Source organism: Anser brachyrhynchus (genome assembly GCF_964034855.1).
Source record: "Anser brachyrhynchus genome assembly, chromosome: 6".
NCBI classification, from domain to species: Eukaryota; Metazoa; Chordata; class Aves; order Anseriformes; family Anatidae; genus Anser; species Anser brachyrhynchus.
In genome coordinates, this window is record NC_137700.1 from 36,152,507 (window position 1) to 36,178,312 (window position 25,806).

The window sequence follows — 25,806 nt, forward strand, 5'->3', positions numbered from 1 at the left end:
TGTTAGAAGCATTCACTCATCAAGCCATACCCCTAAATTTGCTCCTACTTGTACATTCGAGACAGTAATTCAGGCTCTGTAGTTGCAAGCACTTTAACAGATAATTTTTTAACACACCTACTCCAACATGGAGTGGAACTGTAGAAATGAGTATGCCGAATCCAAGGCAATGAACAGTGCTTGTGATAAGGGGAGCGAGCATAATGCATTATGTAGAATAAAAACTTCAGATGCCTTTAATTGCCTAATTTAAACAGAACCATTTAACAATGTCATATGTCAGTGAATGTACTGAGAGAATTGTGAATCAGTGTAAGAATTTTCTTCTGTCAGAGTCTTGCATGGTTATTTCTCTGAGAAGATAAAAAGTGATATTACATTACAGAGCTCATCATTCAAAGACACGGATCTGTTTATACTTACACTGATCATTAAATAAGCATTTTCCTGACAGAAAAGGCATTGAAGATTTCAGATTAGCCATTCAAGGCAGTTGAAGGATGATTCTTTATGCATGATCCAAATTTCTGTTTAAGTCCTGAAACTTTGGCATTCTTTCATATTAATGCTTAAAATTATACTTGTGTGCCTGCATGCAACTACGTACTTCAGCATAATAAATACTAAGCAGATACAGAAAAAGCAGCACTAAGAATCTGTCAGGATTCAGGAGTAAAACACAAAGGGAAACTCAGTTTTCTGTTGCCAGCACTACTATTTGCCTTTCTTGTTTTTCCAGAATTCAAGTGGCAAACCTGTACATACAACCCCGCAAACCCAGAAGCTCTGTACTACGTGAAGAGGAAGCACTTCTGTGCTTTGACCACGTATTGAGAATTTGCACTACAAGGGCAACACAAGCAACATATATGGAACGTTCACTGAAAGCATTAAAGAGTTTTCTCAGATTAGCAACTACAGTACTGAAAAGAAATGTACTTTGCTCTTAAGAAGAACACACAGGCTTCACGGAGGTTCTTTATTTAAAAAAAAAAAAACATAGAAAATCTTGAGTAGAATGTAGGTAGCAATATCTTTTATAAAATTCATTCTTCTAAGTATGTATGTTGCAGAAACCTCTGCCAATCCTCTGTCATAAGGTAAACGTCTTACAAGTTTTGAATTGTGGGTGTAACTACAGCCAGTTCTGCCTCATGGAATGAGCTTCTCTGAAGCCTGAATTAGCAGCATGTGACATAAGCATAATGTTGTTGCATTTATTGCAATAAATTATTTTCCAAAATGATGAACCTGGAGGTGGTTTCACTCCCAGCATCATACATCTAGGAATCTCCATAATCTGAGGAAAAAATAAGAATGGGAAAAAAAGAGTTAGATTTTAGTAAACTGCAATATACATTTGCAAACAAGTTATAAAGTTATGGGAAAATAAATTAGTAGCTACATCAGAAAACAAGGTGCTCTTCCCCGCCCCAGTCCAGCTCTCTCAGGAGATTGGCAGCGTAGACCTTCCCATACAGAGCTCCGTGGAAAAAGGAGGAGTTAAACAATTTCACAGGAACTCTCAATTTCCCCTTCAGCCTACCTCTTTTGAAATGTACATTATTCTTTACAGTTATTTATGTCCACTGCCCTCAGTCATCCAGTCTCTAAAATGCTTTTCCATCAAGCTTCTGGCTCTCCAGTCACCAACATTTACAGTGGGGATGATTTTCTGTGGCTTCAACCATTGAACAAAATGCTTCATTTCCAGGTAACTGCTGTGTTCACTATAAGGAATTCCTGAAATAAAACAAATCAGAGCAATCTATCAGTCCACTTAGTTTCTTGCCAAAATACTTTTGCAAATTTCAGCTCAGAAAAACTTGAATTATTAAAAAAAAAAAAAGCAACAAACTGGAGATCTAAATCTTATAGCTAAGGTAAAATGAAAATCCAGATTTTATTTCTGGAAAATTTACCTTGCATTATGTTAACAAATCAATCATCTGTGCAAAATGAACAGTATCTAACATTCAATTAAACAAATGTTAAAGTTTTTAAGAGATTAAATTCCATGCACTGAAAAGAAATAAGAGGGAGAGAAAGATCCCCAGTCTCCCCAGTGTTGGAGCAACGTATGGAATGAAATCTTGGCTCTGGAACTGCACTGCCACCGGCATCACTAGGGCCAAGATTTCATCCTTGAAGTTTCTGCAAATATCATATAAAAGCCTTTGTTTGCAAGAGGAGGACATGAGCAAAATGTACATAAAAATCTACGTTTACAGTGTCCTCGATTACTGTTCTCCTGGAGAGATCCATCTGTTCGGTTTCTCAAGAATTTATCAGAAAAAGCATTAGTTACAATGAACAGTAGGAGTTTCCAGAACAAAAAATAAGAAAATCATTCACACAACCAGATGCACTGAATCTTTACCACACTTATACCATAAATGGTGATCCTTCCTCTCGTCTGAGGTTTGATATCCAGCAGAGAAAGGCATGAATCAGAGTAGGTCCATCCAGTAGGTTTGAAAGCCAGAACTTGATCAAAATTCTCAGAAAACTTATTTAAGTGGTCTTGCAAGCCCTGTTAAAAGAATATAGCACATACTGAGTCCCATTAAATGGCTCTTTAGTCTAAAGATTGGAGATTTTATGATGGAGACACCTCAGACTGAATTTTATTTTTTCATGTTTTGATAAGGACTTTTTTTCTTTTAAATACCACCTGCCTTCAAATTAATAATGATAAATATTTACATCTGCAGAACACCTTGTACGTTAGGATCTCAACTGCTTCATCTGAACAAGTGCATATTAATAGCTACGCATTACAAATCCGAACACATGAGGCATAATTACATCTTGTATATCTTGTCCCCAAGCTATTCATTTCCTTCGCTCAGCTGGAGGTCAGCACTCTTGCAGCTGAGTTCTGATAAAAGAAAGTAAAAGCCAGCTTCAGTGCAAAATCATCTGGTTAATTTAAAGTACCACTGACATCTCGATATCCGTTTGTTTCCAGAAGCACTCAAAGATTAAGTAAACTACCCAAAAAATTGCAGCAAGCCAGTGCACAAGTACAGTATTGCTCTGACAACTAACTGTGCTTTATCATGTCTCCAGTCATGATAGGAAGGAAACTAGCTCTCATTTCTTCACTCTTAAAAAAAATTAAAAAAAATTGAAATTTAAATAGTTTCCAAGTTGGCTAAGTTAGCCTTCAATGTTGTTTAAGCTAGGATCAGGAAGAAGATGAGAAAGAAGTATAAGGAATGTACAATCTTATTCCTGGATGAAGTGAAGTCAGTATTATTTCAAACCAAAAGCAGAAAATCAATTTCACGTGTCCTGTATAAAACCTTAAAGGCATATTCTTCATTTGAAAGACTTAGGAGATTTTAGAACTCAAAATCATAAACTTTATGTCAGCAGCAGGAAGAGGAACACAAAAAATTAAGACTGCTGAATAAAAAAAGGGGAGGGAGGTGGAGATGGGGAGGCTGTGACAGAACACTAACCACCCTGCCAGACACTTGAAAATCATTACACAGAGAAGTGGAAAGCTGCCTGCGACACTGCTGCATTTAGCAGCACCTTCAGTACACTGCCCAGTAGCAACGTACAGAGCCCATCAATCTGGGCACGTAAAAGACTTACAAAACACCCTACCACAACACGCTGCACTTGCAACAGGAATTATGGCCAGCCTCCACGGCTCTTAATGCACTGCAGAAGTCCAATCTTCACTAGATTACAAATACAACTGCAGCAGCCTGCTTCTTCACACTTCATTTAAGAAAACTGACAGAGCTTAAGGCAACAATTCACAAAAACCGTATTTCCTCCCCTTGCCTTCATGAGATCTAAATACAGTACTTCAAATACAACAATTATGATATTAACCAATGCTAATTTGTTCTCAATTTTTGTTATAAATCAAGTGTGCAACATTCACACTACGGATGCAATTTCAATCCCATCAAAAACAATTTGTGCATTTCAATCACAGACACTTTTGAACATCTCCCCTCGATTTTCAGTGAATGACGTTACGGAGCTAAGCACCGTGAAGGAGGTGCACAGACCTGAAGACCCCAGTTCTCTGGAAATCTTCCACTGCATATTCAAGTGGCAGAAGCCCCAACTTTTAACTTATAAAATGTTGTTTTTGTTTCAAGAGAAACATACATGCACTGTAGAAAAGACGGCCTCTTTCCACAAAACAAATGGCTACAGTGTTTGCTCATAACAAGCTCACTTTAAATACACATTCCAATCTCTTATTTCTTTGGCCAACACTATTCTAAACCTTCATCCTTTTAAAATGGAAAACACATTTTACTGCTAAATCAAGCTCCTCCAATCACCACGACAGGCTGTTATCTAGTGTTGCTAAAGTCAACAGTACTTGATCAGGTAATTCTTGAAATACTATTTTCTGAGTTCTTGTTTACTGATGCTACTGGAGCAGAAATAAGATAAATGGCAATGGGAACTCCTCTTTAAGCACTTAACATTCTCACAGTTTACTGATACTACATTTCAGCAGGGCATTCACACCTAGCTACTGGCCTCATCCGAAGCTTAGCCTCTGGAAGACCACTCCGATGCCTTCTTCACATGGACACAAAATTTGTAATGAGAGGGTGAGACAACATTTGAACAACTTCACATATGAAGTGAAAGTCCCAGTGCAGAGGACCACGGCTGGTATAGCAGGCCTCCCATCTCTGTCCACTGAATCTCTGTGCCTTTAGCCCTTCCTGGCCCTTTGCAGGTTCCAGGCATCGCTTCTGGCATGCTGTAGGTTTGTCCAGAATCCCCATTCTGAGAGATGAACCCCTGCACATGATATGACTGCCTCACCCTGAGAAGTAAGGCTGCGTAAGACATCCTTGTGGTATAATCACGCCCTCTGCCCAAAAAAGTCCAACTATGTGAGTACTCCACACACACTGGGATGCAGCAGCAGAATCGTGTAACAAGCCAAAAAGCTGCAGAAGAAACTAACATATAGCACAGTTTATTAAGACAACACATAAAAAAAATCCATATACATTCCCACCACTCATTTCCTGTCTCACCATGGAAAAGATTATAAAACAACTCAGAATACTGAAACACTAAGTTCTTTTTCCTGTACCTCCTGTCCAAATCATACAGCCTCCTTTTCTCCTTTTTAGGTCAACTCTGACCTTGACTGAGTCTGCAGCTAAATACCATCTTGCTCTGAAGAATTTGCTTGGGATGGCACAGCAGGCCTGCACTAATGCAGAAAAATAAATCCAAGTTTGTGAGGCCTAAGTGACCACTGTTTCTCTTTCAGGTTACCTTTAAACTAGAGCCTGCTGCTTTGCCTTAATGCCATTCTGTGTTTTGTGGTCTATTTAGAAACACCTTTTCCCCCCAGGGATTAGTCACCTTTCCTAACTAAGGAATCCCCACAGAAGCTCTCAACAAGAAAATCCTGCTGTCTCAAATCTCTTGACTGAAATGTGTACTTAAAGTCATCTAAGAAGAAATAATGTCTTAAACAAGAACTGCTTTACTTGCTTTTGCTACAAATAACAGAAGATTCCTCTGTGTGGAAAAACTAAAGCATGTGTACGTATGAAGTGTCCTTCAATTCATTTACTGAGTGCATTTGTTTACGGAAGGCTTTTCACTGATTTTCCAGTATCTGTATTCTCATGTGTATCCCCCAGTATCCATATCCACATTCTTCGGCACAAGAGCAGAAAGAATATGCTTTTAACAAATGAAAGTATGATTGTAAGTCTAAGGAAATTGACCTGAGAGATGAACATGGAGAACCCTATTTCTTTTTCATGTCAAACATCAGGCTGAAATTAGGAAATGTTCACAGGCTGCCTCAAAACAGGGGAAGTCTCAGCCAGAAAATCCTTCTGGTCTTCTCCTACATCACACAAAGTAAAAGACAGGCTCAAAGCAGGGACTCAATGTCAAAATATATTAATTGCTAATAGGATAGATCCTGGAGTCATTACATAAACCTACTTCAAAAAGGCCTGCAAAGAGCAAGCCTTTGAACAAACCTTACCTTATCTTGTACAAGCACTGTACTGAAGTTACACTTTCCGTGCATCACGTTTGGAGACATTTATTAATGCTTAATTGCATTTCATTTTCAGTGTATTGCAGTATGTCAAAACTCTACTAAATAAATATGATCTGACAAGAGGGTAAAAAGCACCAAACACTGGCTGGGAGGAACCAACAGTAAGATTAGCTAGCAAGTTAACTAACAGTGTATTTTCAGAACTTACCTTAAAAGTAATTTGCATCATGGGAAGAATGTGAAGCAAAGTACCAGCCCAGTCCACACTGATGAGGGAATTAACAGCTGCTGACTCCAAGCACTGCAGTGTTTTGTATTTATCACGGGACATGCTTGCTTTCGAGCCCAGAACTTCAGCAATTGCTTTAGGATTAATTGGAAAAAAATAAATAAACAACTGAACACGCAGGAAAAAAAAAATATAAAGGAAGAGCTATTTTGTTACTTGTTTTGGAGAGATTCCTAGTTACTGCACTGGAATATCACCCCAAGTGCAGTGTGCAGGTTTGGGCGCCACAGCATAAAAAGGACATAGAACTGTTAGAGAGTGCCCAAAGGAGGGTTACAGAGATAGTGAAGGGCCTAGAGGGCAAGGTGTGTGAGGAGCAGCTGAGTTCCCTTGGTTTGTTCAGCCCAGAGCAGAGCAGGCCGAGGGGAGGCCTCATGGCGGCCTGCAGCTCCCTCACGAGGGGAGCGGAGGGGCAGGCGCTGAGCTCTGCTCTCTGGGGACAGCGACAGGACCCGAGGGAACGGCATGGAGCTGAGACAGGGGAGGGTCAGGCTGGGGGTTAGGGAAAGGTTCTGCACCCAGAGGGTGGTCGGGCACTGGGACAGGCTCCCCAGGGCAGTGGTCATGGCACCGAGACCAATGGAGGTCAAGAAGCGTTTGAACAACGTCCTCAGACACAGGGTCTGATTTTCTGTGTGGTGTCATGCAGACCAAGGAGTAGGAGCTGATGATCCTTGTGGGTCCCTTCCAACTTGGGATACTCTATGATTCTACAATTATTTTTAATATTGAAAAAAAAAAATCCATATTCAACAAGATGAACAGTATTTCATATCCTAAAATTAAGAAGAGAAATTAATGGCTGTTAAAAACAAACATCTTTTTCAGTACCAAAATTTAGTATGACAACTGGAAAGAGAAGGAGAATAGAAGCACTTTGATAAGTTCTAAGTCGTATTTCTTTGGTAAAATGTTACTGGGTGAATTGTTATTTATTTCAAACAAGCCAGAAAAGCTTAGTTTTTGGGATATGCTACAAACAATGTAAATAAACTAAATTTCAGTGTGAAATTCTTGTATTGATGACTTCAAATATACTCAAATCACAAATGGTACACAGCTGCCTGCTCCGGGGTATACATCTGGGCAATCAATTTGTTTTCTAACACTGTAACTGAGTGAAGCATAGCATACAAGATTTTCATTAAGACAGAAAAGATGTGTTTTGGTTTGGGGAATGCTGTGGTAAAACAGATTTCATTAAAACTGATTACTATACATATTCACAAAAATACATAATATAAACCTGGAAGGAAAAACCATTAGCAATATAGAAGTTGAAGAATAACTACATCCCCCTGCTCTCTTGACAAAATGAGATAATTAAAACTTAAAATGACATTTATGCTTTTAAATTGTCTTTAGCCCTTTTCTCGCCACAATCAAACAAACAGGTCCATTCATTTGGTATCCAAATTTGCCTTCTGCGTATGTGTGTGGGGGGTGGTGGTTGTAAAAATGTCAGAAAAATATTTCTATCAGAAAGTTTAAACTTACTGATTAGAAAAATAAAGTACTAACAGTACGATTATTAAATGTGCTTAACTTCTTAATGCAATATCTGACCACTAAGACTAAGGGACCATTTATATCTTAAAAGGCCATTAACACTGATTTAGACATTTATTTAGTTATTTGATGAATTACAGTTTTGTTTTTTTTACATACCTAAAAACACTTTTTCTTTTCCAATGGAATAGGTGCCACAGACAACTAGAGTACGCGGGTTTAAGGTCACTGTCTCAAAGGCAGTATTGACAGCAAACTGGATAACTTCTTGTTGAGAAGGAAAAGTGTATTCAGGACTACAGTATCTGGGGCATGGAAACATGATACACCAGTTCATTACACCAGATAGAAGACATCTGAATTTACCAAGAAGGACCTCCAAATTGCACGTACACTTTCACAAAGTAATGACAAAGATGCTATTCTGAAATATAACTTCAGTCTACTTAAAATCTATTTATTAGAAACCACTGAAGTGCTCAGATGAAACTGTTGGAATAAAATTTACACTGAGTACATCAGTCTTCTCTCTACAACCCTACAACCATTCACTTGTCTGACACTGACACTCAATTCTGTAGCTTTTTTCCTCTATAAATACCAAGTGCTCTTTCAAGCTAGATATTTGTAGCATGTACTAATTACATCCTTATGTCTATTTTTCCTCATGCACACAAACCATAACATAAAGCATTATTCATTCGCAGAAACATATGGAAGAGAAATGAAAGACTGCAGCTGGGCATTAGTCATCATACACAGAAAAACAATTTTATATACATGAGTCACAGAAAGGTCTAATGAAAACCTGGATAAGTGACAACCATTTGGCATTCTATCACTCTCTGAATTCTCTCTTCCCCCCCATCCCTTTCACAATATAGCTGAATACTCATAAAAGCGACGTTCCACGATCCTCCAGTTTTAGAGTTGAACGCTTAATGTACAAATTTTGCAACCCAGAACTTAATACCACGTATAAATAAGATGGTCATCTCAACAAATACTTCACTATTTTTTCCAACACCCACTTTTAATCTCTCATGTAACAGCATAAGAGATGAACAAGGTAGACATATAAGGACTTTCAAAAAATACCTGATTTTATATAACAGTAGCTAACAAGTGTTAAAACGGTAAGGTCATTTATACTCACATTTATGTGGTTCACCCAAAGTCTTACTAAACTGAAAAGAGGAACATTACATTGAAAAAATATACGTTAAATGCAGCTTACGTGGTATCAAGGTAAAGGGTGTGGACTTTTTGACCGATCAAAGCAGGGTAGCGCTCCATAGAAGGATTGGCCCTGAAGTCTCCTGTGTGCAGGATAGCAGTTCCACTGGGCAGACGAAAAAGGATCATTGTTGCACCTGGACAACTGGAAAGGAAAAACAAAAAACATGAAAACCCCACACAAATGATGTTAGTTTCTATACAGGTGTAGTGCCTTAAGACAAGAGATAAACCACTCTCCAGTGGCATGAAAGGATGCAGAACAGCATTTTAAAATCACAGCTACTACACTGTCTAAGTTAGCTAGAAATTCTTGTTTTATAAAGGAATTCTAAAGCTATCCTTATTGCCTCAAGGTAGCCTTGAGTTCTCAGCTGAGATGGAAAGAAGAAAAATCACCAACAACAATGTAATCAAGCATTATTTCCTTTTTGGGATGTTCTTTCTTCTAGGTACTACAAAGATGCTGCCTCAGTTGCAATCTCTGAGATTCTGTTAGACTTGATTTAAAGAAGAAACAGCACACCAAAAAGCAGCAGCATTCTTATTTGGGAGAAACGTTATTGTATTATTTCAGATGTATCTTCATTCCTGGAGGACTTACTGAAGCATTTCTTTTTAAACTCTATTTGCAGGTTTTAAACATCATCCAACATCCAGAATTCAGTGGTTATAAATACAACTCTTGTGTTGGCCACAATGCATCCACTGCGCCTTCTGCAGTTCCTCACCAAAGCTGTCTGAAGGGCAAGTGCAGACTGGAAAACCAGACTGGGACTATTTTGGACATGAATCATCTGTAAAGGGTAAATGAAATCTCAGAAACCAGGAAAACTGGCATGAATCAGAGCTAAAATGACAGAATTGGTAAACTCTCCAAGACGCTGAACTTCGTACCTAAGGTTTACATGCCTTTTAAATTGAAGGCAGGGGATCAAGGAGGCAAACAGGAAAAATGAAAAGCGTCCAAATTACATAAGAAACAAGGCTTCCTTCATTCCCAGAAAGGGTTCTCAAAGGACTTCATGGAATCTTATCTCTCCAACTATAAACAAATCCTAAGATAAGTAATATTCAAACCAGCTGTGACACAGTGCTGTGTGTCAATATATAGTTTAGGAAAAGGACTTCTCTTCGAGCCCATAGCCAAATAAGGTACCAAGAGACAGAATGGCAAGAGCATGGGGCTAGAATCCAGCAGCTACTGAACCCTAAATCCAGCATTAACACACACTGACAGTGTAATGCTGGGCAAAGATCTCACCCTTTATCACTAAATCCAGTAGATATTTTTTTTTCCCCTCCAGATTTCAACAGGGTTTCAACAGTTTGATTTTCAAAAACAACTCACCTATTTCAAAAGCTAGCTACTTGCTATAAATTTAGGTTTCTACACGCCTAGTTTGCTTGTGAAGTGAAAATGCACGTTACTAAGTCACGTCAGGTATCTGAAGAATTTCTACCCTTGTTTTTTCAGATCCACTAACACCTAAGAACTACAGAAATAAAAACTGCCTCTGTACAGCTATCCTTAATATTCTATACAACCAGTGCAGTGATACATACTGATTAGCATCGAGCAACACCACTTTGATCCCATTCACGACACATTCCGTGTCCATCGGCAGCACATGGACGTACTGCTCTTTGACTCGAAGTTTGCTCTTCACCAGATTGCCAGTTATCTGTAACAAGAAAAGGATTTAATATGGAATAGGAACAGAATCTAAAAAAAGCCTTTATTTATTTTAGAAACAAAGGTTCTCAAAGCGAGACATTCTGACTTTGAGAGAAACTATGAGATCCTGTGTATAATCAAGCCTTTCAGTAGCATTTCAGCTCTCAAAAAGCAAACTGAAGAAAAGCTGTCTTAAAAAAAAAAAAAACCAACAAACTTTTGAAAGCCTGTCAGCCTGTTATGGGTTGGAATCCAAGAGGAGGCCAACACGGAGGAACAACACAGCGAACATCTGTTACAGATTGACTAGTCAAGAATCACAAAATGGTTTGGGTTGGAAGGGACCTTAAAGATGACCTAGTCCCAACCTCCCTGCCACGGACAGGGATGCCACCCACTAGATCAGGTTGGTCAAGGCCCCATCCAACCTGGCCTTAAACACCTCCAGGGATGGGGCATGCACAACTTCTCTGGACAGCCTGTGCCAGTGCCTCACCTCTCTCCGAGCAAAGCATTTGCTCCTAACCTCTAACTTATATCTCCCCTTTTTTAGTTTAAAACCATTCCCCCTTGTCCTGTCATTATCTGACTGAAAAAAAAGTCACTCTCCATCTTTTTTAAAAGCCCCCTTTAAGCATTGGAAAGCTGCAATGAGGTCACCCCGAAGCTTTCTCACAGGAGGATCCCACATTCCCCTATAAATATCCACCGTGCCTAACTGTCCCAACAATGGAACTTCTAGTCCTCTATTTATTTTCACCACTGTAGAAGTGATTATAGCTGCAAATAGTTGGATAATATCCACTAACCTTGAAAGCCCTTACCTTGTTACAGTAGATTGGAAACATGAAGTTTTTTGTCAACCCACAATAGTGATCAGAGTGAAAATGAGTGAGGAAATAGGCTGTGCAGCCTTCAATTTCTCCATACTGGAAAGCATCAACTGTAAAACCAGTTCCTACAGCAAAAAGGCAAAAGAACCTCGTCAGTAAACATGCACAGTTCAGAACAAGTTTCTAAGGTTTTTTTTTCATTATTATTATTTTTTTTATTTATTCCAAATTGAAAAGGGAGAACAGTTACACTCTATAAAGTTTTAGGGATGATTTAAGGATGAACATGTTTTGCATATGAGTCAACAGTCACAAAAAAGATTTTCTCTCATTAAAACAAAGATTTCGCAAAGCATCCAAGTGCAAATATGTTCAAAGGCCTTCCACGTATCTGTTGTTCAGCTGCCATCCTACACAGATGACAACTGGTTAAGCAAATAGAAAATATCTATCTGCATTCAGCTGGTATTTCTGAAAGTTTCTCTGGATTAAAATCTAAAACCAGAATCTTAACACAAGATAAAATGGACAGTGACAGCTTAAAAAAATGCATTTTGTGATCAAACTGTAATTTTTCAATTACTCTATGGTTAATATTCCTCCTAAAACATGCTACCATATAGTTACCAAATAAGCGATCCGGGGTCTTCAAAAAAATTTGTTGAGATGAAACTTGACCGATTTGCTGCTATTCCACGTTTTCAGTGAGCTGCTGTTTGTATAAAGACAGCTCTCTTCTCTGCAAACTTTTTTTTTTCTTTTTAAGTGTAAATGTACGACAGATGGTCCTTTCACATTCGGTTATACTTTTGTAAAACCACCAAATACTGCACAGAACTAGTGCGTTTGGTGGCACTCAAATATTTTTCATTGTTAAGCAAATTTCCCATATCTTGCAGCTGAACTAGAAATAGTTCTACTCACTGGAGGATCGAACTTCAAGTGTTTGCAACTCCAAAAAAATAGAGTGGTCTGCTAACGGAAACCAAAAGAAAAGAAAAAAACAAAAATACCCTTCAAGTCTAGTAATAATATTGAGAACAAAAAATAATATAGATAATAGCAAAGCAACTTTAGAATTTCATTGTAGGCACAGAACTCTGCTCCTCACATTTATTACATATGGGAAATGCTCTCAGCCCATGGAACCCAAGATACTGGTGTAACCTCACAGAGACTTGTAGGTCAATCTTCAAGCAGCAGCTTGGCACTCGGAATCACTGATGTATTTCTATTTGGCTTCCTCAGATACCTTACTAAGACTAAATCCTTTGGTGGTAAACAGACCTGTGAGGATGTGAAGTTTTTTTTTTGTTGTTTGTTTGTTTTTTAAAGTTCCTGGTGTATTATTCTGTATTTAGATTGAGAAGACTGAAGGATTCCTGTCTGTTTTTCTGAGCTAAATTCTTCTGCTTGGTTTTAATTTCTTTGCTTACATAGTTGTAGCGCTTCGTATTTCTCCTATTTGTGAGCTTCGTATACAAAATATATATATATTTTTTTTACTTACTGTAAGGAAATAATTGTTATTGACTGCCCTATTTTCACTGGCAAATGAAACAACATAGAAGATTAAATTTGGTAATTAAGAGAAGTGCATATTAACAAGGGATATATCCAAAAAAATAAGAATGTAAATCAGTCTTTAAATACTCCTCATGCTTCTTATTCTGTCAAACACATGCAAAAGACTGTCCTTGAAATCACTTTCCTGAGATGGCTGTGTCAGTGTGCTTTATTGATGAGGCCATTGCTGACTCCGGTTCTACAATCACTTTCTTCTGTTTATCTGCACCTAAACAAGACTTCACTGACTGGGATGGAAGAAGGAAAAGTTGTTACAGACTGCAGTCTAAATGACTACGGAGAGTGAATATGCTGAAGGCTTACATTAGGGAAAAATACAACACACCAACCCAAATTAGTTAATCACTACAAAAAGAAAGAATTATCTCTCACCTGGTATTTTCTTGTAGAAGGGGCACTGTTTTTTTCTTGTTCCTTCACCTGTAGCAGGTAATTCTCTAAATTTTTTTCTCCACTTTCGTTGGCCACCAGAAGTTACATCTGCCAGCTCTCCATTTTTATTTGAACTTTCTTCAGCTCCTTCTACATCCTCCACAGATCCTTCAGCTTTCCTTTTTTTCTGTCTGGGCCTCTTTCCATTGGGAGTTACTGAACTTGGTGTCTGCTTTTCCTCACTCAAACACATCTCTTCCTTACTTTCCTCTTTTACTTTGGGTTTTAACCCAAAGAAAACACCAATGTCCATTTGTTTGAGTTCTCTGGCAGAATTGGATTTGGCATTCACACTTGCTAAAGAATGAGATGACGCTGTTTTAGAGACAGGGCTGGGAAAGCATACACCAGCTGCGTTAAGGTTTTCTTCTTTCTTCACTACCGACTGCAAGCTTTCTTGGCGAGCACCTTTTTCAATTACACCAGCAGCCATTTTATCTGGATTGGTTAAAACGCTACTTGGGTCCCTCCTAACCTTACTTTTTTGTGACAGAGGAGAGCCAGCACCTTTTCTGACGGACACCAGTGGCGTATCCGTAAGACCCACGTACACAGGATCCAAAGCACAAGCACCGCTACCTTTCAGCTCTGTGTTACCTGCATCAGCAGCCAAGGAAATCAATGCTGGCTGTTGAACCTCCTCCTTAAGTACATCACAACTAAAAGGAAAAGAGGAGTCTGTCACTAGTGTCTCTTGCTGATGCTGATTACCTACACATGCTGAATTACAGAAGTTGCTGCTCATGTGACTCTGAGAAGCAGTTCTTAGGCTATAATGCTGACAGTTCCACGTATTTACTCCCTCACAGTGTTGGTTTTTTAACATAAAATTTCCCTGTTCAATACGCTTATACTGAGGCTTCTGCTGTAAAAAAAGTCCATCACATTTTTTGACCTCCACAGAATCAGATTCTGTATCTTCAAAGTTCTGGACTTCGAATAATTTATTTTGTGATATTTTTACTTTTTTCTCCTCTTCTTCAGTTTCATCTTCGCTTTCCTCACAAGTACTCAGTGGAGAGTAAGAAATTTCACAGTCACTGAAGTCCACTTTTGACTGTAGTAGACTTGGCTGATTTGTATCTTTTTGACTACTCAGATCCTCTCCTGTAACACTTTCCTGAGAGGACGCAAAGTCATAAAATTCAAATTTACAACTATTATCTGTGGTTTGTGTGAGCTGAAACGTTTGTTGAGGGTTTTGAGCATGTGCAAAAGAGGAAGTACTTTCACTGGTTATATTTAGAGACTTCTTTTGTGGTGAGCTCTGTACCATCGGTGCACACTCATATTTTGGGATGTTTTTTACATTATTAGATGGTTTCTCATTCTGTGAAATTTCTTCTGAATGACTTGGGAAACAACCTGACTTTGCAGCAGCAGAGCATGTGGACTTCCTCTCCAAAGCGTCTCCCGAAGAGTTTACCAGATATTCCCCCGCCCTGCTTGCTGCAAGTAGGAAATGACTATAGCGCTTGTAGTGAGATGGAATGGTAGAAGTGCACAGTAAGCCATCAGGACACTCTATGAAAACAGGTCAGAAGAGAAGTTCTGTTAATAAGTTTGCACATATAATTGGCATAAGCATTAAAATAAAAAACACATATGGCATACAACTTAAAAATTGTTTCTTATAAATGCAGCTATTGGAGGAGAGAAGGCACAAGTAAAAAGTAATTTTCAAGCTGCCAGATCTCTTTCCAGAGAGAACGCCAGAACAAGAATGTTTCCAACCTAAAACCGAAAGGCTGATACTAACACAGCATTAAGCCTGAATTCATTCACCCTTCTAACAAGAAGGGCACGGCACCCTCTTTCAGTACTGTGCTAACGTAGTTACATGGATTCTAGTTTCGAGTTGTGTCATGCACAAGCAATGATCTCAGAGCAACAGCACCAGAAAAGGTCAAGACATGTTTCAAAACAAACTAAGCCGAGGTTCTGAATCAACCTGAAACTGCATTTAAAATTGTCTGCTAGGTTACACGTTAAATTTTAAAATTGTCATGTACTTACTACGTCCAAAAAGTATTCAGGATCTATTTGCCAGCAAAAGACCTGTGGCTGTTCCATAACCATTTTTGAGTTTGTTAGCCTAACTTTTGAGAATTTAAAGACAGATGCAAATCAGTCAGTATTTTTTAGCTGTTAATTATGGGAGGAAGAGATGGAAATCCAGTGTTAACACGTCTGCCTCAAGTCAAAACCACTGCCAACATCAGGAATAAGGGCTCGGATTTCATTGTTCTTAAGAAACTTCAAGAAAAGTAAAAAAGATATGAAAAGATAAGTTGCAGATATTTATAAACATGGTATTTCCTCACATGAAACTAGTCATGGGAATGATTCCATTTCTATTCCTCTTGTGCAGAACTGAAAACCAAACAGTGTTATCTTATGATACAAGAATGTTCGTGTATAATTCTGGATAAAAATTCCAAAGCATACTTGACCAGCAGCTAACGTTTCAAGCAAATTAACTTAATGGACTGATCTCTGATTACAGTTGTCCTCAGAGAACTGAACAAATCACACATCAACATGGGTATAGGATAATGACGTTTATACTTCAAGAAATTCTGTGTTAAAAGTAGTAAAGTCTTAACAGAAGGAGGCTTTTGGCGAACACTGACTGAATGATTGAAACAAATTCCATTATTTTAGACTGGTAAACGTACACCTTTGATTTCTTCAAACCAGTGAAAGTGGGGTTTGCTAAACAATCATGAATCTTTATCAATGCTCCACAAAGTTTTGAGACTAGATTCTAAGATTTCCATATCAGATTTCCACGTTCTTCATAAAGAACTGAAAATTTGATACAAAAATGTCAATAAATGATCAGTAACAACTTCCTAAAAATCATACCAACTACCATTTCACGTTTCGAACCAAGTATGAAAACCAAAGCTAATAGCAGGATTATGTGTTTAACGTTGTTTCCCGAAGACTTTTTTCTTACCCTACTCATACCTTTTTCAGTGGATCCTGGAGTATCCAGACATTCGGCAACGTGCCACCGAGGTGTCTGGACTAGCAGCAAGGAGAAGGGCATCTGACAGCTCGGACAGTGCCCGTCGTGAACCGGCCTCGCACTTTGTGAGCCGTGCTCTGCCTGGCTGCCCGCGCTTTCCTGGGAGTGCACGCTGCTGTCATCTTTACTCGGCTCTGGATCCTCATTTGGCCTCGATCTCGGCTCACTTTTCTGAAGAGTACCATTTTTCCCCACCTTTTTCCTTTTACTTCCATTTCCCTTTCTTTTCGGCCTGCGTTTGCCGTCGGTTACTTTCTGCAGAGGAGCGGAGGGACTCTCCGAAGCGCTCTGCTGCTTTTGCTTCCTGACGGACTTGTACTCCCAAATGTCCTCTTCCAACAAGTCCTCCTCAGACATGGCAGCGTACGGACCGCTCTCCTTTCCCCCCAGAAACACCTCATAAACCCAGCCTGCTTTCTGCTAACACATCCTCTCTCCCCTCCGCCCGGCAGCGAAGCACTCCCATTCCATCTTAACAAACCACCACAGGGCCCCAAACCCAGCAGCAGCCCGCGAGGGGACAGAAGCATGGTGGCCCCTAACCCCCAGAGGATTTGACGATCGCTTCCCTCACGCTCTGCAGCCCCCGGGAGCCCCGGGCGGCGCCATTGCCCTCAGCGGCCCCGGGCACCGAGGCTTTCCACACCAACGGCCGCAGTTTCGTCACCGTTCCCGCAGCATCCCCCCCTCGCCTCCCCCCCCAAAAAATCCCACCGCCCTAATCGTCTGGTTTGCGCCGCTTTTCACATCTTTTAATCTATTTAAAAAAAAAAAAAAAAGGAGAAAGGCGGGAAAATAAAAGGCTGTGTTGAATCTGCTGAGACACCGTTGGCGCCGGGCATTCTCCTCACGAATATGCTTCTCCGAATAACAAAAGCCCTGTAAAAATCGGGGAGGAATTAGCAGCTTCTCCCTTCAACACAGCCGAGTTGCGGCGTGCTTGTGCGCAGCGCTTCGTTATTATTTTTATTCTTATTCTTTTAATTACGGCTGTACCGCCCGCGTGCCGAATGTGCGGCGGCCAAACGGCAGGGCGGCGGCAGCGGCGGGCGGGAGGCGCCATGGCGGCGGGGGCGCTGCCGGGGCTGCGGCCCGCCCAGACGCAGCTGGAGTACGGCCTGCTGGACGCCGACAGCCCCCGCGACAAGGAGGCCTTGGTCTACAGCTACCTGCAGAAGGCCGACAGCCGGGAGCGGGACCTGACGGTGCCCGAGCTCGGCGGAGGTGGGTGGAGGGGCCCGCGACGGGCCCCGGTGCCCCCCGGGGAAGCTGCCGGGCTCGCCCTGAGGGGTCCCTTGGGTGATTGAGGCCGGGAGCTGCTCTCCTTAAAGGTGGTTTTTATCCGGTTGTGGGGCTGTGAGTCCTGAAAGCACCCGGGGGGAGCAAAGGGCAAGAGAAGGGAAACCCCTTATGGATGCTCGCTTAGGTACTGGTTGCAAAAGTCACGTTCTTTAAATCCTCGTTCTTCTCTTAGCTTCATTAACTTCTTTTTTTTTTTTTTTATTTTCCCCTCCAATAAAGCGTTTCGCTTTTCTTCAGTGTATTGACAGGAAGCTTCCTCCTGCTCTCAGCTCTCTCTCCATGGCTTACCCGTGCTCGTCAGTTTCTGTCTGTGCACCGTAGCGCATGCTGTGCTGGAGACATCGTCCTCCTTCAGTGCTCTGCCCGTTTCCCCTTCGTGTTTCACATATTTCTCCATCTCTTCTTGTGAAAAGTGTGAATCAAGGGTTACGTAAAAGTCTTGCAGGTCCTGCTCCGGGTCCTTGTAACCTGAGTGGGGCTCCTTGGGACTCTGAGAGATTAAGGGTTTGCAAGACAGAGGCCTAAGGAGATAAACTAGGGGATTAAAATCATATGCATAGCATAGGAGTGAATTCTGACTTCTAACTGATGGAGCAAAGTGAATGCTTTTTCGGTCTGGATTTGGACTCCTGAATTTAATTTTCACTTTCGTCATCAGTAATGTTTCACTTTCTGTCTTCTGTCAAAGCTTGTGTTCTCCAGGAATCAGCTCAAATAGTAGCCAAAGTTATTTATTTCCAGTTTATTTTTAGGAAAGATATCCCAATTCTACTGAAGAGGGAAGGTGTGTCATAAAACAAATAACCTCTTCTTTTCTTTTGAAAACGCAAAGTGGAAAGCCTTGCCCATACACAGTGGAAATAATGTATAAATTATTGTAATTACTGTCACTAAACCTGAACGTGTGTGCATTCATTTATGCTTTTAGGTATATATGCATATATAGGTAGGGAACAAATTTCCGCTTACTGAGGGAGGAAACAAACCTGCTGACTTGAGTAGCTGTAACTTCTCCTGGGGCAGTAAGAACTTAGTTTGCTGAAACTTGACAGGGTGGAAGCTTTGAGTATTTTTAGATTATTCAGAGTAAATTTGTATATTAAAAAAAAATTAGTTCTTCAAAAACTTAGTTCAACTTTACAATATCTTTGCTATCTGTTTTTTATCCCATTATTTTCAGAAGAGTTGGGTGGTAATAATGGCAGACCATAGTCTAGGACATTTATGTCTTGATACCAGTTTCTTATGGGACCAAAGGAATATTAGTTACCAGTGAGGAAACATTGCCTCAATGTCTCATCAAGTAATTGAAATAATTGTCCAGGAGTACTACCGGCTATATATGAGTGGGTTGTATTCCCAGGTGGCAGCGTTATTTTATAACTGTCATTTCAAACTGTTGAAAATCAAGATCAAAACGCTTAAGTAAAAAAATATTGCAGTCATTTCTGAAGTTAGTTCTTTACAAAAATGTTATAAAATCATGAAGAGTTTAACAGGCTTTTAGTTTATTTGCATTTATTTGAGGTTTAAGTAAATAGGTGTTACACCTATGTCTTTGTTAGGTGTTGAATAATGTAGATCATGTTCCAAGATGTATGGGAATCGTTCTGAGGTTTCCGTGTTCTTTCAATTGAAAGGTGCCAATTTAACTATATAAACCACACTGTCATTGTTACATTACATTTTGTTAATATTCTCATTTACTAATTTTGAAGAATTGGATAATATAAGGGTGGGTTTGATAAATATGAGACTTCTGTTTTGCTTTTGTACTTGCTAGAAAGTTATGTTGCAACTTTTCTTTAGTGAAATATACTAGGAATGTGTGTTGTCATGCAAATTAGGTGTGTCTTCCTTTCCCTGCCTTTCCCCTAACTGGGTATCTCTGCTCTCTGAATTGCAGATCTACAATGGTTGAACACCGAAGGTCCTATTTCTCTTCACAAAGACCTTTGTGGAAAAGTGGTGGTGTTGGATTTCTTTACTTACTGCTGTATCAATTGCTTGCACCTGCTGCCTGATCTCCACGAGTTAGAGCAGCAGTACTCTGATAAAGGTAAAAGAGCCTTGGCTGGCTTGGTACAAAATTTCCTGGCAGTGTTGCAGGTGGAGTAGCTGAGTCACTTTGTTGGTTACTAAACAGCTGGCAAAATTTCAGAGGTGCCTAAAAATGTCTTCTAATATTTTAAGTATTGCAAAAAAAAAAAAAAAAAAAAGGTTACTGGCTATGCTTTCATCACATTTTTAGATGGGGTTAAATATGGCATCTGTTGTGTCCCTATAATTAAGGAAACGGGCTATGTGCTTGAAGCCCAAATCTGATATCCTCATGAATAGGGCAGTTTGCAAAATGTGAGGACGTAAGACGGGGGCTCAGAGTTGATAGATGTACACTTTACTTAGTAGCCAGCTCTGAGCAGAATGTTACACAGATGGTAGAATGGATGTAGTTTAGATGACTTTTTTTTTTTCCCCTTTCTAACTGAAATAGCAAAATACGTAAACATGGTTTAAGATTTTTTTTATTTTTATTTTTTGGTATTTGCATTGCCTTCTTTTCAGTTAGTAGTCCTCTGTTCTGGAGAGGGAATTAATCTCTTTAATTTCACATCTGAGATAAAATCTCCATCTCTCTCTGAATGAATGAAAATGCAGGGTAACTGCTATTTAGAATTTAGTCTCTTGTCATCCTGATGACTTGTCAGTGAGAAAATGTCGTCTTACCCAGGAACGTATCAGCTACTAACTTGGCTATTTTGATAGGCTAAATGATGAGATGAACAGTGTTACTTTCGGTCCTTAAAATCTTGTATTAAATACTATAATAAAAATAACCTTGCCTTATAATGTTTACATTTCTGATTCTCCATTTGCTCTTCTGATTTGATTTTCATTTTGCCAGCATTTATTTTCATGTGTTACCTACTCCCACTAGAAAAATTTCCGAGTCTTTGAAATTGCAAGTGTAAGTAGTTCACTCATATGTTGTAGGCTTAAATGGCACTTTACAGAAGATTCAAATAGATGAATTTTTCCTCTTTGGGAAGTTAAGTTGTTTGGCTTGAGAAACTTGAGAAAGGGTTGGAAGAATAAGACTGAAGTTGAAAGGGGGCAGATGTACCAAAAATACTGTAAGAATATCAAGATATATTAATGTAGGTATCTTGATACTCATCCTGATTCTGGAGTTTCATTACACTTTAACGTCTTCTGCTGTCTTCTTTAGTTAATGGAAGTCCCTTCTCCCTTCACAGGATGGGGGCAGATTCACTTTCACTCAGCTGGTTCCCCAATCTCTTGCCTCGTAACTGGAAAAATAAAGAGATTAAATATATAGTGAAGTTATAACTTTATTAAACTTCAGATTTGTAAACATAGTATTTATATACACATTTCATCTACATATTTACAGAGCTGTGGTAGTGACAGAAGGTCCTGATCTAGCAGACAATGATAGAGTGAAAACAAGCATCTTACTCTGACAAAACATCTATGTCACTGTGCATTTGGATCTTAATCTGTTGTTTGAACAGCTGAAGGAGTGTTGCCTTCATCTTTCTGCATAACTGAGAACAAACCTTAATACTGATATAATTAATAGCAGTATCTTTCTTTGATTGTACCTTTTGTACATATTTTTTGATATTCTGATTATTTTTTTCTTGTTCACATGGTTCAAATACTGGCGTATGTGGAGTATGTTGAAACTTCAGCAATGTGATCATCAGACGTGAGATGTCCGAACCTGAGAACCTGTAGTTTTAAGACGTTTCTAAGCCATTAAATGTCTTAGTATATGCACACACAGTTCTATTGTCTGGAACTCAAGGAGATTTGTCTCAAAATAAAGACTGCTTTCCGTAGGATTAAATGTCGCCAAGCATCTTTATCTGATACATTCTCATTGCTATCTTCAGTGGAGCTATTTCTGTTTTTCAAGTGGCGTTCAGAAAGTTATTTTAAACTCCAGTGCATATTCAGTTCATGTTATCAGCAGTCCAGAAATTACTTCTATAAGAGGGAGTACTTTTTAATATTCAGAAATAGCTTGGCATAAGTCCAGTGTTGTGCTCTGCTATAATCCTTCGAATAAAGTGTTTTAAATGGTGTGCATGTTTTTATATCACAGTGTAGCATCTGTCAGTTTCCACACGAGTTTTCTTCATGAGAGGATGCTATAACGTATATGTACTGTACAGGTGTCCAGAATAGCGTTGTCCTTCTAGCTCTAACGATATTTTTGATGGACAAATTATAAGCACTGCTGCTAATCCTACTGTAGTTAAAATGTTTGACTTTGCTGTTCAGAGCTCAACAGTTTACGATACTACAACTTGAGCTGTCTCACAGCAATGTACTGTGCGGGCAGGATTGGCAAAGACAATATCAGTGATTTAAAAAAAAAATAATTATCTGTGTACTTGTTTTATTCAATTAATGTGCAGAATTTTACTGTTTCTTGTTCTCATATTGAAATGTTACCACTCCTGCAGATGCTATTCTTCTCCATTAATACTGTTTTACAGTTGGGGACAAGGGCCAAAATAGAAAAATAGTTCTCAATTTCTCTGTAACCAAATAAAAAGCCAATCTGACATTAAATAATTTAAACTCCTCTGAGCTCAATAATACAACTGTTTAAGATATGAAGTAATTGCCTTTCCTACATTTCTACCACAAAACTATCAAAATAATTGACTTGAAATAAAAATTAAATACGGATTGTGCTGCCAAAACAATAGCAGCTCTGGCAGCCTTCCATTTTTACAGAGCTAATTTATCAAATGCTAGCAATGCAGTGTGCATTACTGTAGAAAACTTCTTTCCTTCAGCAGGTGTCAGACAATCGTAATGCATCCTTGAAACACTTATTCCCTTTTTGGAGAAAGGGATTATTTCTGCTCTGGCTTTGTACATTATAATACGTTTTTTTTAAAAAAAAAAGACAAACTTTTTTTATAGTTCTTTTTTTTGCAGTCATTTGTGGTAATACGGAGTTTTTCAATAATCTGTGTTTCATATTGGTTTAAGCTTCAAAATTAAAAAAACAAACAAAAAACAAACAATGCAGGCACTAGAAACAAATTGGCATAGAGTTCTTCATGACAGGAATGCTTTCTGAAGCCAGCATCTGGATTTTTGCATTGCAGAATAGAGCAAGCTGGACATGTGTTCCTATCACATCAAATGTTTTTAATGGCTGGGAAGAAAACATAGTGTTGGAAATAAAACCATTGGGATGACAGTTTAGATAGGATCAAATGGCAAAACTTCAGGGGAATGTCATGGTTTAGTATCACCCAAGTTGTAGAAATCTTCAAGACTGTGAGAAGGTTTGACGTTGTTATTCGTGTTGTTGGTTTGTTTTTTTTTTTTTTTTTTTACAAAAAGTGAATTTTAAAAAAAAAAAGATCCACTGAGCAACAGGGAAAGAAGAGATTTGCAGCTGTACGTTTAGGTAGGCCGAAGAAGAGCAACCTAAAGAAAGAGGCTGCAATTCTAAATTCAGACCAACTCAGCATGGATTACCGTGCTGGCAGTCAGGCCCTGAGGAATTTGGAATTTGGAAAAAACAATGGCGAAACGTAGCGAATGCCTGAATATAATCCCTACCTGAAAGCAAAACAAGATTTCTGAAATTAGATGGGTTTGTGTAAAAGCAAGCATTCTTCGTGTACCATAAAGCTAGGAGGAAAACCTAAAACCAAATACTGCATTCCGTTCAAACCCATCTCCTTGCGTGTGGTTGCTTACAGGTGTCTTCTGGGCCCTTTTCTGATCAGAGGGCTGGTGTTACCCTTCTTGCAGTGCTGAACTTCCCTGGCTGTAACTGCACTGCTTTCAGAGAACGGTTGTACAAAAAAAGGCGTTCTGCTTTTACGTATGTGTCCAGAGTTTTATAAGCAGTGAAGTGTTTTAGTGGATAAGGTAGAAAATGCCAAATAACAGGAATGATCTGACGTGTAAATTTCCAATTCAGAACGAGTTGTGACACGTAAGTTGATCCTAAATTAAATAAAATATGTGATAGGTGAGTTATTGTGGAAAAAAAATACATTTCCTGTGAATTAAAAAAATAAAATGTTAGAATGCTGTTAAATAAAATGAATGTCTTTGATAAGGAGAAAGATGCATTATCGTGCAAGCTGCAAAAAGTTACTTCCTTTGTAATTTTTCCCATCTTAAAGAACTAATTATGGATTTTGATATTTGCAGTTGTAAGTGGAAGAGGGAAAGAGAAACAGGAGAGGGAAAAGAGGCTTTGTTCTGGCAACTATGAGAAACTAGAAGTTGAGAAATAAATTTGCCAGCGATGTTACTGAAAATATTTAGGTTTTGTTCCTTTTAGATTTGTGGTAAACTGATGAAATCTTCACTCCCTTGTAACAAATGGTTATTTTTGAATAAGGGCAGAAAACATCTTCTAAAAACTAAGTAACTGCTGCTTCAAGTAACTAAAACAGGTCATGCTCTGCAATCTTCTTAAAACTTTGCTGAGAAAACATTTATTTAAAATTTGTCTTTTCCAAATTAGAGACCTTTGGGGAGGGCTCTTTCCATTGGATTTTGTTTAGGACAAAACATAACCGTATTATTCAAGTCAACACCAAATAACGGAAGTTGATTGACTTTGCACATCAGCCTTTATCCTTTCAAACTGCAAATTGTATCCTGCTTATATAAATTTAATAGCTGTTAACCAAATCTATTTTTCTGTAGTGATACAATACAACATTTTTGATTGCGGTGAAGGAGCACAAATGAATTTAAGATATAATGCAGTAATTCAAGATAAATATAATTTAAGAACCATGAAGCTCTTCAGGGGTCTACATTGATTTTATTTCAAAGTATAGGCATAAAGAGAATTGGATTAGATTGGATAATGTCTCTTCTTCTTCCGTGCCACCCTGTAGGGCCTCCAAGTTATTTTTGTTGGTTTTTTTTTTTTGATATTACTTGCATAACTGAAAAAATTGTTGTGCTACAAGGGATCCACCTATAGACATTGGTGACTCAGGGAGGGAAGGAAATGCTACAGATATTTGAATGTTAATAATAAAAGTGTTTATAAATGCTTGATATTTGTTTAGACCTGACTGGAGGGGAGGACGAAAACACTTTTTTGTTGTTGCTATCTAAATATTTTCTAATACTAGAGTAAATTTAACCAAGCTGGGTGTCAACTGTATGGCTACTCTCTTTCCCAGTTAATTTCACCCTTCTCAAAATAACACAAATGATGAGATAAAAAGTTTAAAACTTTTACTTGGACAAAGTAGTAGAATGATCCTCATTGTCTGTGGATACAAAAAGCTTGCACTATCCAAAAAGAAAGTGATTTTTGGATACATAGGAAGGTTAGTATGTAGGGATTTCCATTAGATCAACAGTTCTGGTTTAAAATCGTATTACATCTTTCTACAACTGCGTGGTTATTGTTGTTATCTTCCTTGCTTCAGTGAGGAAAAATCCTAAATGTCTCATGATGGCTGTGAGCAGCAGACTCTGGAAATGGAATGTTCTGAAATTTAATCAAATGTCATGGTTCAGACAGTCTCGTTTATTTTGCTCAGATCTCTGAAGTTTAATAAAAATACCACCAAATTCAAATCATCACAGATCTGACAAGTTATTCTGACTATAACAAGATTATGATTTTTGCTAAGTATTCTCTGGTATAAAGTGAGACGAAATATGGAGTCGATGTCATGTACCTAGCTCGTTGCATTTGGTAGAGCTTATGCTAGGAAAATGGAATTTAAGGCTCTGAAAAAGGCTGTAGTGGTGTTTGTTTGTTTGTTAGGGGTCCTTTTTTTGCTCCTAGGACGTACCGAAAGGTGACTCGACTAAAGGAAGGCTCGTCATTCTTTT

General features: G+C 38.8%; 2 protein-coding genes across 3 annotated transcripts in view; one reads left to right on the forward strand and one right to left on the reverse strand.

Annotated features, from left to right (window-relative positions):
- Positions 1 to 968: 968 nt before the first annotated feature.
- Positions 969 to 17,254, reverse strand: DCLRE1A (DNA cross-link repair 1A). Its single transcript, XM_080596696.1, has 10 exons — positions 16,566 to 17,254; positions 13,533 to 15,116; positions 11,565 to 11,698; positions 10,629 to 10,747; positions 9,064 to 9,207; positions 7,986 to 8,131; positions 6,237 to 6,391; positions 2,392 to 2,533; positions 1,547 to 1,743; positions 969 to 1,300 (listed from the first exon to the last, which is right to left on the reverse strand). The coding sequence occupies exons 1-9, from the start codon at positions 16,981 to 16,983 to the stop codon at positions 1,577 to 1,579; spliced, it is 3,009 nt and encodes a 1,002-aa protein (XP_080452822.1). The 5' UTR covers positions 16,984 to 17,254; the 3' UTR covers positions 969 to 1,300; positions 1,547 to 1,576.
- A 193-nt stretch (positions 17,255 to 17,447) lies between these two features.
- NHLRC2 (NHL repeat containing 2) overlaps positions 17,448 to 25,806 on the forward strand; it is a 38,886-nt gene continuing 30,527 nt past the window's right edge. The window contains exons 1-2 of one of the 2 annotated variants that reach the window (XM_080596697.1): positions 17,448 to 17,850; positions 19,835 to 19,987. In XM_080596697.1, the coding sequence (XP_080452823.1) occupies positions 17,637 to 17,850; positions 19,835 to 19,987 (367 nt within the window). In that variant the 5' untranslated portion in view covers positions 17,448 to 17,636. Of the gene's footprint in view, positions 17,851 to 17,870; positions 18,053 to 19,834; positions 19,988 to 25,806 lie in introns of those variants that run through there. The other variant, XM_080596698.1, reaches the window with a different exon arrangement.